The sequence below is a fragment of the Geotrypetes seraphini genome, chromosome 5 (assembly GCF_902459505.1).
Source record: "Geotrypetes seraphini chromosome 5, aGeoSer1.1, whole genome shotgun sequence".
NCBI classification, from domain to species: Eukaryota; Metazoa; Chordata; class Amphibia; order Gymnophiona; family Dermophiidae; genus Geotrypetes; species Geotrypetes seraphini.
Genome location: NC_047088.1, coordinates 138,236,775 through 138,254,463, shown reverse-complemented (window position 1 = coordinate 138,254,463; position 17,689 = coordinate 138,236,775). Strand labels below are relative to the sequence as shown.

The window sequence follows — 17,689 nt, the reverse complement described above, 5'->3', positions numbered from 1 at the left end:
GTGGGGGAAAGGGAGAGGAGAGAGTGAAATGCCAGACCATGGGGGTGTGGGAGAGGGAAGGGAAGAAGAGGAAAGAGATGCCAGACCATTGGAGGAGGGAAGGGAAGAAGTTTGATGCCAGAATAATAGGGGTGAAGGGAGAGATGGAAGGGGAATACAAGGAGAGAAGATGCCATATAGAAGGGGCAGAAAGAGGGTGGACAGTGGATGAAAGGAAGAGAGTGACAAGACTATGAGGAAAGCAGAAACCAGAGAAGATAATGTAGAAAAAATTTCTATTTATTTATTTTTTTGCTTTAGGGGAAATGCATCGCTGTTTCTGTGGTGTTGCATTGTATGCAGAGTCCAGCTTCTTGGTGGTTCAATTTAACCTTTGTCTACGTTTTTCTATTTTATCCCCCCTTTTACAAAACTGTAGAGCATTTTTTTAGCAGCAGCCATGGTGGTAATTGCTCAGAATTCTATGAGAGTCTGAGCTGTTACCACCATGGCTAAAAACCACATTACAGTTACATAGTAACATAGTAGATGACGGCAGATAAAGACCCGAATGGTCCATCCAGTCTGCCCAACCTGATTCAATTTATATATATATATATATATTTTTTAAATTTTTTCTTCTTAGCTATTTCTGGGCAAGAATCCAAAGCTTTACTGTGCTTGGGTTCCAACTGCCGAAATCTCTGTTAAGACTTACTCCAGCCCATCTACACCCTCCCAGCCATTGAAGCCCTCCCCTGCCCATCCTCCACCAAACGGCCATACACAGACACAGACCATGCAAGTCTGCCCAGTAACTGGCCTAGTTCAATATTTAATATTATTTTCTGATTCTAAATCTTCTGTGTTTATCCCACGCTTCTTTGAACTCAGTCACAGTTTTACTCTCCACCACCTCTCTCGGGAGCGCATTCTAGGCATCCACTAACCTCTCCGTAAAGTAGAATGTCCTAACATTGCCCCTGAATCTACCAACCCTCAACCTCAAATTATGTCCTCTGGTTTTACCATTTTCCTTTCTCTGGAAAAGATTTTGTTCTACGTTAATACTCTTCAAGTATTTGAACGTCTGAATCATATCTCCCCTGTCTCTCCTTTCCTCTAGGGTATACATATTCAGGGCTTCCAGTCTCTCCTCATACGTCTTCTGGCGCAAGCCTCCTATCATTTTCGTCGCCCTCCTCTGGACCGTTTCAAGTCTTCTTACGTCTTTCACCAGATACGGTCTCCAAAATTGAACACAATACTCCAAGTGGGGCCTCACCAATGACCTGTACAGGGGCATCAACACCTTCTTCCTTCTACTGACTACGCCTCTCTTTATACAGCCCAGCATCCTTCTGGCAGCAGCCACTGCCTTGTCACACTGTTTTTTCGCCTTTAGATCTTCGAACACTATAACCCCAAGGTCCTTCTCCCCATCCGTGCATATCAGCTTCTCTCCTCCCAGCATATAAGGTTCCTTCCTATTATTAATCCCCAAATGCATTACTCTGCATTTCTTTGCATTGAATTTTAGTTGCCAGGCATTAGACCATTCCTCTAACTTTTGCAGATCCTTTTTCATATTTTCCACTCCCTCTTCGGTGTCTACTCTGTTACAAATCTTGGTATCATCTGCAAAAAGGCACACTTTTCCTTCTAACCCTTCAGCAATGTCACTCACAAACATATTGAACAGGATTGGCCCTAGCACCGAACCCTGAGGGACTCCACTAGTCACCTTTCCTTCCTTCGAGCAACTTTCATTAACCACCACCCTCTGGCATCTGTCCGACAGCCAGTTTCTGACCCAGTTCACCACTTTGGGTCCTAACTTCAGCCCTTCAAGTTTGTTCAACAGCCTCCTATGAGGAACTGTATCAAAGGCTTTGCTGAAATCCAAGTAAATTACATCTAGCATATGTCCTCGATCCAGCTCTCTGGTCACCCAATCAAAAAATTCAATCAGGTTCGTTTGGCACGATTTACCTTTTGTAAAGCCATGTTGCCTCGGATCCTGTAACCCATTAGATTCAAGGAAGTACACTATCCTTTCGTTCAGCAACACTTCCATTATTTTTCCAACAACTGAAGTGAGGCTCACCGGCCTGTAGTTTCCTGCTTCATCCCTGTGACCACTTTTATGAAAAGGGACCACATCCGCTCTCCAATCCCAAGGAATCACTCCCATCTCCAGAGATTTGTTGAACAAGTATTTAATAGGACTCGCCAGAACCTCTCTGAGCTCCATTAGTATCCTGGGATGGATCCCGTCTGGTCCCATCGCTTTGTCCACCTTCAGTTTTTCAAGTTGCTCATAAACACCCTCCTCCGTGAACAGCGCAGAATCTACTCCATTTTCTCGTGTAACTTTGCCAGACAATCTCGGTCCTTCTCCAGGATTTTCTTCTGTGAACACAGAACAGAAGTATTTGTTTAGCACATTTGCTTTCTCCCCATCACTCTCCACATATTTGTTCCCAGCATCTTTTAGCCTAGCAATTCCATTTTTTATCTTCCTCCTTTCACTAATATATCTGAAAAAATTTTTATCTGCCTTTTTTATATTTTTAGCCATTTGTTCTTCCGCCTGTGCCTTCGCCAAACATATCTCTCTCTTGGCTTCTTTCAGTTTCACCCTGTAGTCCTTTCTGCTCTCCTCTTCTTGGGTTTTTTAATATTTCATGAACGCCAACTCTTTCGCCTTTATTTTCTCAGCCACTAGGTTGGAGAACCATATCGGCTTCCTTTTTCTCTTGTTTTTATTGATTTTCTACACATAAAGGTCGTAGCCATTTTTATCGCTCCTTTCAGCTTAGACCACTGTCTTTCCACTTTTCTTATGTCCTCCCATCCTAACAGCTCTTTCTTCAGGTACTTTTCCATTGCATTAAAGTCCGTACGTTTGAAATCTAGGACCTTAAGTATCGTGCGGCCGCTCTACACTTTAGCCATTATATCAAACCAAACTGTTTGATGATCGCTACTTCCCAGGTGAGCACCCACTCGAATATTAGAGATACTCTCTCCATTTGTGAGGACCATATCCAATATCGCTTTTTCCCTTGTGGGTTCCGTCACCATTTGTCTGAGCAGAGCCTCTTGAAAGGCATCCACAATCTCCCTACTTCTTTCCGATTCCGCAGACGGAACATTCCAGTCCGCATCCGGCAGGTTGAAATCTCCCAACAGCAGAACCTCCTCTTTCCTTCCAAACTTTTGGATATCCACAATCAGATCCTTATCAATTTGCTGCGATTGAGTCGGAGGTCTGTAGACTACACTCACATAGATAGAAGTTCCATCTTCTCTTTTCAGAGCAATCCATATCGCTTCTTCCTCTCCCCAGGTCCCTTGCATTTCGGTCGCTTGGATGATCTTTATATAGAGAGCTACTCCTCCACTTTTATGACCATCTCTGTCCTTCCTAAAAAGATTATATCCCGGTATGTTTGCATCCCATCCATGTGATTCACTGAACCATGTCTCTGTGATAGCAACAATATCTAGATCTGCCTCTAACATCAGGGTTTGCAGATCATGAACTTTGTTGCTTAGACTGCGAGCATTTGTGGTCATCGCTTTCCAGCTATTTTTCAGCGATAATCTCCTTTTTCGTATGGATTTTTGTGTCGTTTCACTTTCCGTTGCAATACTAAGAAATGAGTTGCTGATATTGCTTATGTTGCAGCCTTTACTACTATCACATCTTTTCTTTTGCCGGGGGTGGTCTCTATAATTGTCCTTCGTACATACACCTCCCCCACCTTCTAGTTTAAATGCCTAGAAAAATATTGTCTAAATTTCTCTGCAAGGTTTCTTTTTCCTGCTGTAGTAATATGTAGCCCATCAGTGCAATATAGCTTCTTGTCCTTCCATGTATTTCCCCATCCTCCTATGTACCTGAAGCCTTCTTGATGACACCAGGCTCTGAGCCATCTATTAAAGTCCTCTGTGTTTTTCACTCTTTGCTCTCCCTTTCCATATGCAGGCAGTATTTCAGAAAAAGCTAAAGTCTTTACAAAAGGTTTCACGCCCTCACCAAGCTCCCGAAAAGCTTTCTGTGCTGCAAGTGTGGAGTTGTTGGCCAGGTCATTTGTTCCCAGATGGATAACAACATCTGTGTTAAAATCCTTAGTTTCTTCCTTAATTATAGTCAGTATTTGCCTGGAACTCCTGGTAGCTGAGGATCTTGGAAGACATTTCACTATTTTGGTCTCCTCGCCCTGTGTTCCAAGATTAATGCCTCTGATGATGGAATCCCCCAACAGTAATAGTTTTCTGTTTTTGGCTTTTTTATTTGTACTTAGGGTGCGCTTGTTCTCTTGAGTTACCTTCATTGGTTCTAGTCCCACCTCCCTTCTGTTTTCTTGAGTATCGCAGTGCACTAGTGGAGCGAAGGAATTCTGTAGAGGTAATATTAGTGAAGGTGGATGTTTCTGTGTTACATGTCGCAGTCTTCCTGAGCCTACTGTGACCCATTTATTCCTGGGCTGTTTTATTCTTTGAGGTAGAGGTGGTAAGTTGGTATGATTTTGTGGAGTGATGGAAGCTGCTTTAATTGTATTCAATTCCTGTTTAAGTTTGCAGAGCTCCTCCTTAATACTGGCAAGTTGAAGACAGATGGGGCAAGCCTTAAGCCTCCAAATAGTATGTCTTAGAATTAAAGCACCACAGTGATTGCATAGAATAAAGGTCATCTTGATTGGTTGTGAAGTGACTTGATTTGAGTAGTCCTGATTATATGGGTCTCTATATATGAATAGTGGTCCCTGGGGTTGGTGGGACTATAAGTCTTACCCTTATTCCTATGAAGGGAAAGAGGAAATAAGATTTAACAGAGGAAAGAGAAGGGGGGGGGTTTGTGCTTTTTTTTTTTTTTGTAAGAAACAGGGATGAGAAGAAAAATTAAGCAGATATAATGCTGAAAACCAGTGAAAAGAGCAGAATATGAAATGCAGAGCAACTTATCTTATTGAAGTTCCAGGGCAGCCTTGTTCACAGCAATGTCCCAAAGATAATGCAATTAACCTTAGAAATAAAACAGAGCCCCTACCTTCTCCATCTAATCAGCAAAAAACAATGGCTGAATACTAGTAAGACAGAAATATAGGCTCTATACCACCTAAAACACAGTATTTTAAACAACAATGCAGGTTCTATCAGTGCTACCCTAAAACACAGGATTTATAACAGGATTTTCCCTACTTTAGTCACCCTGAGCCACAGGCACCAGGATTTAATTAGAGTTAACAAAGTCTTACCCTTTTTCCTATGAAGAGGAAGAGGAAATAAGATTTAACAGAGGAAAGAGAAGGGTTTATTTTTTGTGCTTTTTTATTTTTTTTTTTAGTAAGAAACAGGGATGAGAAGAGAAGTTACACCTATCTTTAAAAAGGGGTCAAGAGGAGACCTGGGAAACTATAGGCCGGTAAGTTTGACATCGGTTCCAGGCAAGATGGTAGAAGCACTGATAAAGGACAGCATCTGTGAGCACATCGAAAAAAATGGGCTGATGAAAGCGAGCCAACATGGCTTCTGCAAGGGAAGATCATGCCAAACAAACTTACTGCACTTCTTTGAGGGGGTAAACAGCCAGTTGGACAAAGGGGAACCTGTAGACATCATTTACCTTGACTTCCAAAAGGCCTTTGACAAGGTACCCCATGAGCGGCTACTTAGGAAGCTGTGGAACCACGGGGTGGAAGGGGACGTACACAGATGGATCAAACACTGGTTGGCAGGCAGGAGACAGAGGGTTGGAGTGAAGGGTCACTACTCGGGCTGGAGGAAAGTCACGAGCGGAGTTCCGCAGGGGTCTGTACTTGGACCGCTGCTGTTCAATATATTTATTAATGACCTGGAAACGGGGACAAAATGTGAAGTTATAATATTTGTGGACGACACTAAACTCTGTAGAAGGGTTAGAATTACGGAAGAGTGTGAGGACCTACAAAGGGACCTAAACAAACTGGAGGAGTGGGCGAATAAATGGCATATGAAATTCAACAATGTAGGGAAATGCAAGGTCATGATGTTCAGCTAACAAATGGGGGGATTAGTATTAGAGGGAAGTAACCTTGAAAGAGATTTGGGTGTACTGGTGGATACAACAATGAAGTCAACGGCCGCGAAGAAGGCAAACAGAATGTTGGGTATTATTAAAAATGGTATTACGACCAGAACAAAAGAAGTCATCCTGCCGTTGTATCGGGCAATGGTGCGCCCGCACCTGGAGTACTGTGTTCAGTATTGGTCACCGTACCTTAAGAAGGATATGGCAATACTTGAGAGGGTCCAGAGGAGAACGACACAAATGATTAAGGGCATGGAAAACCTTTCATACACTGAAAGATTGGAGAGGCTGGAGCTCTTCTCCCTGGAAAAGCGGAGACTCAGAGGAGACATGATAGAAACCTACAAGATCATGAAGGGCATAGAGAAAGTAGAGAGAGATAGATTCTTCAAATTTTCAAAACATAAAAGAACAAGAGGGCATTTGGAAAAATTGGAAGGGGATAGATTCAAAAGAAATGCTAGGAAGTTTTTCTTTACTCAGCGGGTGGTGGACACCTGGAATACGCTTCCAGAGGACGTAATAGGGCAGAGTACGGTACTGGGGTTTAAGAAAGGATTGGACAATTTCCTGTTGGAAAAGGGGATAGAGGGGTATAGATAGAGGATTACTGCACAGGTCCTGGACCCGTTGGGCTGCCGCATGAGCGGACTGCTGGGCACGATGGACCTCAGGTCTGACCCGGCAGAGGCATTGCTTATGTTCTTATGTTCTTATGTTAGATGTAATGCTGAAAACCAGTGAAAAGAGCAGAATATGAAATGCAGAGCAACTTATCTTATTGAAGTTCCAGGGCAGCCTTGTTCACAGCAATGTCCCAAAGATAATGCAATTAACCTTAGAAGTAAAACAGAGCCCCTCCCTTCTCCACCTAATCAGCAGAAAACAATGGCTGAATACTAGTAAGACAGAAATATAGGCTCTATACCACCTAAAACACAGTATTTTAAACAAAAATGCAGATTCTATCAGTGCTACCCTAAAACACAGGATTTATAACAGGATTTTCCCTACTTTAGTCACCCTGAGCCACAGGCACCAGGATTTAATTAGAGTTAACAAAGTCTTACCCTTTTTCCTATGAAGAGGAAGAGGAAATAAGATTTAACAAAGGAAAGAGAAGGGTTTATTTTTTTGTGCTTTTTTATTCATTTATTTATTTTTAGTAAGAAACAGGGATGAGAAGAGAAATTAAGCAGATATAATGCTGAAAACCAGTGAAAAGAGCAGAATATGAAATGCAGAGCAACTTATCTTATTGAAGTTCCAGGGCTGCCTTGTTCACAGCAATGAGTTTTGTAAAAGGGAGAGGGGTTAGTTTGTGATTATATATTCAATACTAGGTGAAGGTGTTTTCTGTGTTCTGTGTGTTCGAAAGACATGGTTTTCAGTTAGGATTGACTGTATAGGATTGATCTGTACTAGTCTGGCTTGTTTAGTTTTACAATGTATTGAGGTACTGCTCACTGCAGTATGTATGATGTTGCCTTTTCCTAGGTACACTCTTCTATGATGTGTGGATTGTTACTAAAAATCATGTTTTTCATACATATGGGAGGGTGTCAAAAAATGATGGGCCTCGGGTGTCACATATGCTAGGTACACCACTGCCTTCATAGTTTATATCTAATCCACAAGCCTGCCTTTAGGACTTACAGAGTATGTATCCATCTGATTCATGACAATTTCACTTCTCATGTTATCTTATCAATTCTTTTTATTATACAACTGCCCAGATAAGCATCATTCTTTGACGTGATTGAACCTTGAAAACTAACGGCAACAGTGTTCTCCCCAGAAATTTTTTCCAGCCATGAAAAACATTTGCTGCATTTAGTGTGCCACAAAAAAACATTTGCTCCGTTTAGTGTGCCGGAGTTTAAAAAGTTTGAGAGATGCTGTTCTATACCATTTGAAAGAGGGCAAATATCGAATTATTCACTTCTAGAATTGGATACTTCTTAAATTTAATAAAAAATTATGGAATAAGTGTCAAACCTTAAGAAAGGCAGTCATATTGAGCATTGGAAAATAACTAATAATAATTAACTAATACAAATAGTACACATTTAGGGCTCCTTTTACTAAGCTGCGATAGCGGTTTTACCGGGTGCTTAGCTCGCGCAGAATTGCCGCACATGCTAGACGCTAACACCAGCATTGAGCTGGCGTTAGTTCTAGCCGTGTAGCGCTGCAATTCTGCACGCGCTAAAAATGCTATTGCAGCTTAGTAAAAGGAGCCCTTAATTTTCCCCACCACCAAATTTCCCCGTCCTGCCCCACCCGGCTACTTTTTCATGCCACCTGGCTGGAAAAATTTCTTGGGAGAACACTGTCACATAGGTATTTAATTGTTTGTATATCTCCCTTCTCTCACCTATCCTCCAAAATATACATATTGAGATCTTTAAGTCTGTCTCCATATGCCTTGTGACAAAGAGCACTGACCATTTTAGTAGCCTTCCTCTTGACCGACTCCATCCTGTCCTGGACACATTTCAATGTGTGATGTACTCTCCAACACCAAGATGCTACATCTTCCTCTCTATCATCAGTACTGGATTCCTTCTCCATCTTTCCAATTCTGGACTAAAAACTAATTTGGTCAGAGTTCACCTCAGTGCTATTAGTGCTTTCCTTGTTCCTGTCAACAATAAATCTCTGGCCTCTCATCCTCTTGTTTCCAGGTTTATGAAGAGACTTTTCAATTCCAAACCTCCACTCAAGCTGCCTCCAATTGTCTGGAATCTTAATATAGTCTTAGCCACTTTGATGAAACCACTATTTGAACCAAAGGATTCTACTCACCTCAAGTTTCTCATTTGGAAGGTGGTCTTCTTGATCTCTCTCACTTCTACTCATCGAGTGAATGAACTGGTCTCGCTCTCTCTGATATTCTCAGTTTCAGAATCTCGAAGAGAGCGAGACCAGAAGGCCTTGAGCATGCGCAAATGCTCAAGGCCCAGTCCAGCCCAGCACAGGCAACAGGGAGGATCTCCACCGCACCGCCCAGCCCAGAAGAGGGAGGATCTTTGGGCACCGGCACCGACATGTCCTATGCGTTGGTGCTGGTGCCGGTGCCTAATCGGGGTAAGGGATTTTGTTTCAGTGCTCGGGGGGGATGTAGGATCGCGGGGGAGGGGGGGTGACATGAGGGGGGGAGGATGCTGGTTCGCAGAGGGGGATGCCGGATCGCGGGAGGGGGGTATGGAGCAGAATCGGTGGCCTCAAGGGGGGGGGAATGGAGCAGCGCCTGTAGCCCGGGGGGGGGGGAAGGAGGAGGTGGAACGGATCAAAGAGTTTCCCTTACTTCCTATGGGGAAACTCACTTTGATATATGAGCAATTTGGTTTACGAGCATACTTCTGGAACGAATTATGCTCGTAAACCAAGGTTCCACTGTATATCAGATTTGAAATGTGTATCCTGCCAGAGTTGGTGTTAGACATAACTGGGGACTACAAAGCCCACTACCAGGTCGTGCATTTTTTAGCTTCCAGCAGGCTTAGGGCTCTCTCTGACCAGGGGACAGTTACCCTGGTTGCACTCCTCTAACACTGTTCCTGACATGTTTAACTGAGGTATTCTGTTAGCATGATTTTTCTATGTAGCATTCTGAAATAATTTGACTTGTTCAGTTTTCTCAATAGTGGAAGGGATATTTGTGAGGGTGAGGGGATTTATAAATTGTACAGAAAATTGTTTCTTTTTATAAAATTATTGCATTATATAATCATAACTATTCAAGGTCTGTGCGGATGAGATCAAACAGAGTTTGGGGGACAGACAGAGCTCGCGGGGATGGGGTTGGAATGGGAACAAGGTTTTTCCCTGTGTCATTCTCTATAACTCCCTTCTGTGAAGTCCTGTCCACCTTCCTATTCCGACGGAAAATGCAGATAGAATTAGCCAACAATCACACATTTACACAATGGCAGGCAGCCCTGATACCTAGATACTGCAAACTGCTATTTATAATAAAATGCACAACACAGATGATTTTAATTCTTTTTTTTAGCAGCTAATGCTATGGAAAATATATACAGTGGTACCTTGGTTTGCGAGTGCATGGTTTGCGAGTGTTTTGCAAGACGAGCAAAACATTTGCAAAAGCGGCGCCTCAGAAACCGAGCGTGCCTCGATTTATGAGCGCCCCCCCTCCCGCGATCCGGCACCCTCCCCCCCGTGATCCGGCACCCTCCACTCACGTCACACCCCCTCCCCGCTGCCATCCGGCATCCCCCAGGCATCCACCCACCCGATCAAATTCCTTACCCCCATTGGCACCGGCACCAAAGCACAGGACATGCCGGTGCCGGTACCCGAAGATCTGCCTCCTTTGTGCTGGGCCTTGAGCATCTGCGCATGCTCAAGGCCTTCGGGTTCACGTTCTCTCAGAGAGAACGGGAACCCAAAGGCCTTGAGCATGCGCAGATGCTCAAGGTCCAGCGCGAAGGAAGCAGATCTTCGGGCATCGGCACCGGCATGTCCTGTGCGTTGGTGCCGGTGCCAATGGGGGTAAGGAATTTGATTGAGTGGGTGGGTGGATACCTGGGGGATGCCGAATCGTGGCAGGGAGGGGGTGCAACGCGAGTGGGGGGGTTTGCCGGATCGCGGGGGGGGGGGGGTTGCCAGATCGCGGGGGGGGGGGGGAAACAAGTGGGGGGATGGCGGATCACGCGGGGGGGGCCTTCATGAGTGGGGGGAGCAATGCCGGTTTTTTGGGGGGTAGAGCAGCGCCGCTGGCCTCGGGGGATAGGGGTGGGTGGGAATGAATCAAGCGAGTTTCCCTTAGTTCATATGGGGAAACTCGCTTTGATATACGAGCATTTTGGTTTACGAGCATGCTTCTGGAACGAATTATGCTCGTAAACCAAGGTACCACTGTACATACAATTCCACACTCCAAATGCATAATATTTTTCCATTTTGCTACAAACATATCACAATTATCTTTTATTTTGAAAAAAATAATCAGAGAAACCCTTACATATCTTGATAACAAAAGTTAGGAGGACCAGCTTGGTCCTTTGCTTTTCCTTTTTTTTTCCTGTACTCTTCTCCATTTATAAACAGAAATCGGATTGGGATTAAGCTTGGATTGTTCCTCCAAGACAATTAAGACATCATTTAAAAAAATCACAAACCTCTTTTTCAACCTGCTTAATGATTTTCTTCTCTATTTTTTTAATTGTGTGGCACTTGCTCTTCCTGCAGATGAGAGTTGCCTTTCTGAATGGGATGGATTAGTTTGCTGGCCAAAAGGAACTTTGGGGAAAATATCGGCTGTTCCATGCCCTGACTATGTTTTAGACTTCAATCACAAAGGTATGTCTTATCATGGCTTTACTAGAGTTGTTAGATTGCACCAAGTCATCAAGGATGGACTCAGCTAGACTAAAGTTTCTTTTACAGGGATTTGTAGCAATGATTCAGGCACTAACTCCATAGTTACTGGGAAGGAAAATTAAAATTAGAACCGTTTCAGCTTTCCCCGAGTTCAGTCATCAGATGGTATCTGAACAAGACTTTAATATTTTCCTGTTTCATGTAATGCCTGGGTAACCTTGCTAATCATGTGATTTCACATCCTCACAGGGCTGGCATACAGACTGTGTAATCTTAATGGGACCTGGGACTTGGTGCAGACATTAAATCGAACAAGGGCAAACTATTCAGAATGCCTACAACCAGATATCAGCACAATAATTGTAAAGTATATTTTGCTTTTATTTACTTTTCTGTGTCACCACAGAGCTGACCAATAAAAAACAAAACTTTTGCATTTGGAATTTCTGAATGGAGGGGGATTTTCAGAGCTTAGACTCTGATTTAGGAGGAAGTGAACTCATATTCACAAGACTATAGTACAGTTTGCATTTGATGTGCCTTGAATTTTACTGAAAACTAGGGGACTCATTCACTAAGGCCCCCTTTTATGAAGCTGTGTTAGGCTTTATTATTGCTGGCCATGGCAGTATTAGCTCCAAAGCTCATAGGAATTCTATGAGTGTTAGAGCTTTTACCTCCATGGCCAGTGATAAAAAAGCCTTATGTGGCTTCAAAAAGGGGGGGGGGGGGTGGATAAGTGCAGTAAAGTTTTATACCTGGGACATAACGATGAGCCAACGATGACCATGTAACAATGTAACCATGTAACAATACATTGTAACAATGTATTTGTAACTAGGACCTCACTGAATTAATACCTGTACTGATCTACCTATTCTAGCAACTCTATTGAATGTCCATGTTAAACTAGCCATTGTACCTTCCTGGATAGCTGATCCAACCTCTTGTAATGTAATCCTACCTTGAATTGAATAGGTAAAGGCGGAATAGAAAGCCTGATTAACATAACATAACCTGTGTTAAATGTAAAAATTGATACACAGTAAGGGGGTAATTCTATATAGTGTGCCAAAAGTTAGGTATCATTTAGACACTTAACTGTTTGCCCTCATATGGAAGTTAACAATAATTATGGGGCTCATAATAATAATAATAATAAAAACCATCCAGAAAGTGGCCTAAATCAGTACTTGGACGATAATAAAACCAGATCGTCCAAGTACCAAAAATCAAAGCTGGTTTTTGACATATCTAAAACCAGTTTAGGCCTTTCCCTGCCTCTAAATGCCTAGAGCGAAAAGAGGCGTTTTTAGAGGAGGGGAAAAGACAGGAGGTGGGCTGACCTAGACTTAGTCGTACAGCAAGTATAACCAAATCCATTAACAGGTTGCCTAGTCGGAACTTATACGTTTTGACTTAGACCAAGTCAAAACAGGTATAAATGCCCAACTGCTGCATTTAGGTGCTCACATTTATACCTGCAAGAAAGTTGGAATGAGGAATATGAAATAGAATATATTCTGTATTGCACTTAATTTGAATCCCAATCATTTTCTCTCCATTCCAGAATTTCTTTGAAAGGCTTTCTGTCACATATACTATTGGATACTCTTTATCCTTCTGTTCTCTGGCTGTTGCTATTTTTATTATTGGTTACTTCAGGTAAGCAATTAGCAGATTTGTACAAATAATTAAAAATCTTCTATAATCCTACAAGGTCCACATGTACTTTAGAATTCAAGCTTCAGTGAGAGAAAACTAAATATTCAAAATAGAATCTGCATGCATGTCTCCTTAGAATCTGTTGTGAGACAAGCTGTGGATGTACTGCCTTATCAATTAAGATTGAACTGACAGCTATTTTCTATTAAATTTTCAGCAAAGGCTTGAAAATTTGCTATCAGTTCAACCGTGACCCATTTATAGTAATAAATCTCGGTGCAGTAAAGTAGGGATGAAAAAGCTGATCTTTCAGGCTTTGAATACATTTGTAATACATTTTATACAAAACAATCACGAGCTTAACCCTTCCTGTTCAAAGGATGGTTAGACTGATACAATACCAGAACATGTAGAATGAAGTGTTTCTTCCTCAGTAGCAGCATTCTTTTTCTTTTTTTTTTTTAAATGTCTTATCATCAAGACGATATAAGGTGGAGGACACATGAGAGGTAGGGTTTGTTTGTTTTTTTTAAAGATAGATGTTATGGATTTGATGTATGTTTATGTTGTCTTCACCACTGCCAATAAACAGGTACAGTGGTACCTCGGTTTACGAGTGCACCGGTTTGCGAGTGTTTTGCAAGACGAGCAAAACATTTGCAAAATTGGTGCCTCGGAAACCGAGCATGGCTCGATTTACGAGCAACCCCCCCCCCCCCACCGCAATCCGGCACCCCCCCATGCGATCCGGCACCCCCCTGCCTCGAACCGGCACCCCCCCGGCCACGATCCGCCCTCCCCCCGACACGATTGGGCACCCCCCCACCGCTTCTTACCCTCATCTGGGCACTCTTGAAGATCGGCCTATTCATCTGCTGGGCCTTCAGCATCTGAGCATGCTCAAGGCCTGTGAGTTCACGTTCACGTTCAGAACGTGAACTCGCAGGCTTTGAGCATGCTCAGATGCTCAAGGCCCAGCAGACGAGTAGGCCGATCTTCAAGAGTGCCCAATCATGTCGGGGGGGGGTCGGATCGTGGTGGGGGGTGCCGGTTCGAGGCAGGGGGGGTGCCGGATTGCAGGGGGGGTGCCTGATCGCAGGGGGGCCTTCAAGGGGAGCAATGCCGGTGCTCGGGGGGGGGGGGGAACGCATCAAAGCGAGTTTCCATTATTTCCTATGGGGAAACTCGCTTTGATAAACGAGCTTTTGGGATTACGAGCATGCTCCTGGAACGGATTATGCTCGTAATCCAAGGTACCACTGTATAAAAAACAAACAAACTTGATATCCAACTGAATGTAAAAAGTCACAGCAGCTTATGCAACCATAAATCAGGTTACAGGCAGTCCCCGAGTTACAGACGCTCAACTTTCCAGTGGCATAGACTCTTACATTTCTCCTTCAGCAGATTCTGGAATGATGCATGGTCACATTAAGAACAGTGTGTGGTTGTGCGTGCAGTACCTTAGAGGGAACACCATAGGGGCAGTTAACCCTTTTGTCAGCTGGGAGCAGAGATAAGCAGCAAGAATCTTAAAATCTATAAGTTCTGAGTTACATACAAATCCGACTTAAGAACAGCTTTAAAAACGTAACTCCTTCTTAACCTGGAGACTGCCTGTACATAAAAAGATTGCCAAAAATAAAAAAAGAACAATAATACTAAGATCCATGCAAACAATAAAACATAAGACATAATATATTAAGAAATAAAAAATTCCCAAAATCTTATTAAACTTAACCATTATAACAGTTCTCCAATTGCAGGCCATAATCACTTAAAATTTAATTTAAAGAAACACCATATGCTTTTTAAACATAATAATGTTGATGATAATTCCTGATTGTTGTTCAGTCTTTCTTTTCTTAACTGCTTTGAACTCTAGCTGGTATTATGTGGTCTACAAATTTCCTTTAATATAATGTACATATATGTGCCAGTCTTCCAGTCTCCTACCCCAACCATTCCTGAAGTCCTTGCTTTCGCTCTCTCTCCCCCCCCCCCTTTTCAGAGACCCATTCTTCCTCGGGTTCATGGCCCCCCCCACTTCAGTTATTAAATCGGTGACCCATCAAATGCGCGTAGGACAATGGTGTGCCAGACATTTGTGTGCCAGCGCGCACTGCACTGAGACCCGACAATTTTTTTATTTTTGAGGGTTATAAAGTAACCCTCTTTTTTGAGGGGGGGTGTACCCATAATCATATATGTAAATCTTACCCTAACACTAGATAGCAACTGAATGTCAGGTCTCAGTGCACACAGGCGCGCAAATGTCCAGCGCTCGATTGTCGGCACGCCATTGTCCTGCGCGCAATTGTTGGTGTACCATTAAATCACATCTATGATCACCTCCCGAGTCCTCCTTTGGTCTTGCCTTTCCATTCCATTCTAGTATCCATGATTGTTTTCTTCCTGCTTCCTCTGTTGCTGATCTCATTCTCAGGTTTCCTTTTTATATTTTGCTTTATTTTTTGTACTTTTGCTCTTTGCCCTTCTTTGATATTTACATCACATTTCATGCCCCAGCTCTCACACATAGTTTGCTCCCATCTACTCTCATATTCTTCTCACTTCCACTCTCACACAGTACACCAATCTACTTTCACTCTCATACAGGGCATCAATCTTCATTTATTTTTCTTCTTCTGTGTCCCTCTCTCATCTCTATCCCTTTCTCAGTTTCCCTTTTCTCCATTTTTATCCCTTATTTTACATATCTTCTGTTTTCCATGTCTTCCCTCTATCATTTACCGGTACCTTCCTTCTCCCCTTCTTTCAATTTGTACTCTCTCACCCATGGACAATCTGGCCTACCAGCTCTCTTTAAACTTGCACAGAATATGCTCCACAGCAGTGGTCTCAAACTCAAACCCTTTGCAGGGCCACATTTTGGATTTGTAGGTACTTGGAGGGCCCCAGAAAAAATTAATGTCTTATTAAAGAAATGACAATTTTGCATGAGGTAAAACTCTTTATAGTTTATAAATCTCTCCCCCCCCACACACAACGATGGCCTGCATGTTCCCCCTTTCTTTGCAGCATCCTCCAGTTCCCCCCCTGGCTTCCCGGTCTTAGTTTCAGCTAAGCCTGCAGAGATGATCGCCGCGGTCCCGCCCCTCCTTTGACGTCAGGGGCAAGATCGCTGCAGAGGGAACGTGCTGTTGAGGAAGACAGCAGCCTACAAGGATCGCTACAGCATCGGCAGTCCTCTCTGCAGGCTGCGGTAATTATTTGAAGGTAAGAGTGGGAAGCTAGGGGGGAAGCCGGAGGACGTTGCAAAGAGCTGGCAGCACTAGTACAGACCGCACTAGTACAGACCACAGGCCTCAAAATAGTGCCTGGTGGGCCGCATGTGGCCCCTAGGCTGTGAGTTTGAGATCACTGCTATACAGCATTACTGAGGCTCTTCTGCTCAGTTTGCACCTTTCCCCTCCAGACAGCCTGGCCTGCCAACTCTTGAAGTGAACAGTACCTCTTTACACAGACCTGCCTTCTTCCTCTGTTTGTACTTCCTGAATTTGGGGTAACAGGCCACATTTTTTAGATGACTCTTGTCACTCTATCAGACCTCTTAGTGATACTTATACTCCCCTCCCCTACTCCAAAGCTCTCTTCATCTTTATTTTTGTGTGTTTCAGGATAGTTGTCTATCAGTGTATCAATGTGTGGGTGCATGTATTTATGGCTGTGTCCTTGTACTAGTGTGTGTGTATATTTGTCAGTATGCCCCTATTCCAGTGTTTGTATATGTGCTTGTCGGAGCCAGCTTGAGAGGGGGGGGGGCAAACAGGACAATTGCCCTGGGCCCGGAGGTTTTAGGGGCCCCAAAGGCTGGCATGTTTCCCCCTTGTCTCCACCCTTGTCAGCATCCCTCCCTGGTATAACTTTAAAAAAATAATTATAGTCTACAGAGGATTGCCGGCACTACAGTGATTCTAACAGGCTGCCCACAGCCTCCACTGCACTTTCCCTCTGCTGTGGTTCCACCCCAGCTCTGACATAACATTCTGTTTTTGTCTGGGAAAGAGCAGTGGAGGCCATGGGCAGCCAGTGATCTTCTGAAGACTATAAATACTTTTAAAAGTTAGACCAGGAAGGCAAGGGGGACGCCGGACTTCGGTAGAGATAAGAAACATGCCAGCACGCAGGGTCCCCCCTGAAGTAGCTCTTCTTTTAGTACATGGATGGGGGAAGGAGGTTCAAAGATAGGGGGATATGCCAGAGCATCCAGACTGAGGGTGGGGAAAGAGGTGAAGGGGAAAAAAATAAAGGACCTGGAAACAGAAAAGGGAGAGAGATGGTGGACAGTGGGGTGGAGGGAAGGAAAGGAAAAGGAGAGAAGTCGAACCCAAAGGGCAATGTGGAGGGAGGGGGTAAATACACTGGATAGGAGGCAGTTGGGAAGAGAAAGGAAGAGATGATCTACCCTGGGGTGTTGGGGAAAGAGGGAGAGAGATGCTGGATAAAAGGGTAGTTGATAATAGAAAAGGGGAGATGGGAAAGTGGGGGGAGAAAGAGAGATGCTGGTAAAGAGGGCAGTCTGGAAGAAAGAGAAAAGTATGGAGCTGGGGATGAGAGGGTGGGGGAAAATGTTGAGTTTGGTGGTAGAAGGGA

General features: G+C 43.6%; 1 protein-coding gene across 3 annotated transcripts in view; it reads left to right on the top strand.

Moving 5' to 3' along the window:
- Positions 1–17,689, top strand: part of PTH2R (parathyroid hormone 2 receptor) — a 335,103-nt gene that overhangs the window by 166,575 nt on the left and 150,839 nt on the right. For 2 of the 3 annotated variants that reach the window (XM_033944289.1, XM_033944292.1), the window contains exons 3-5: positions 11,276–11,386; positions 11,657–11,769; positions 12,978–13,072. In XM_033944289.1, the coding sequence (XP_033800180.1) occupies positions 11,276–11,386; positions 11,657–11,769; positions 12,978–13,072 (319 nt within the window). Of the gene's footprint in view, positions 1–11,275; positions 11,387–11,656; positions 11,770–12,836; positions 12,846–12,977; positions 13,073–17,689 lie in introns of all 3 variants that reach the window. The other variant, XM_033944291.1, reaches the window with a different exon arrangement.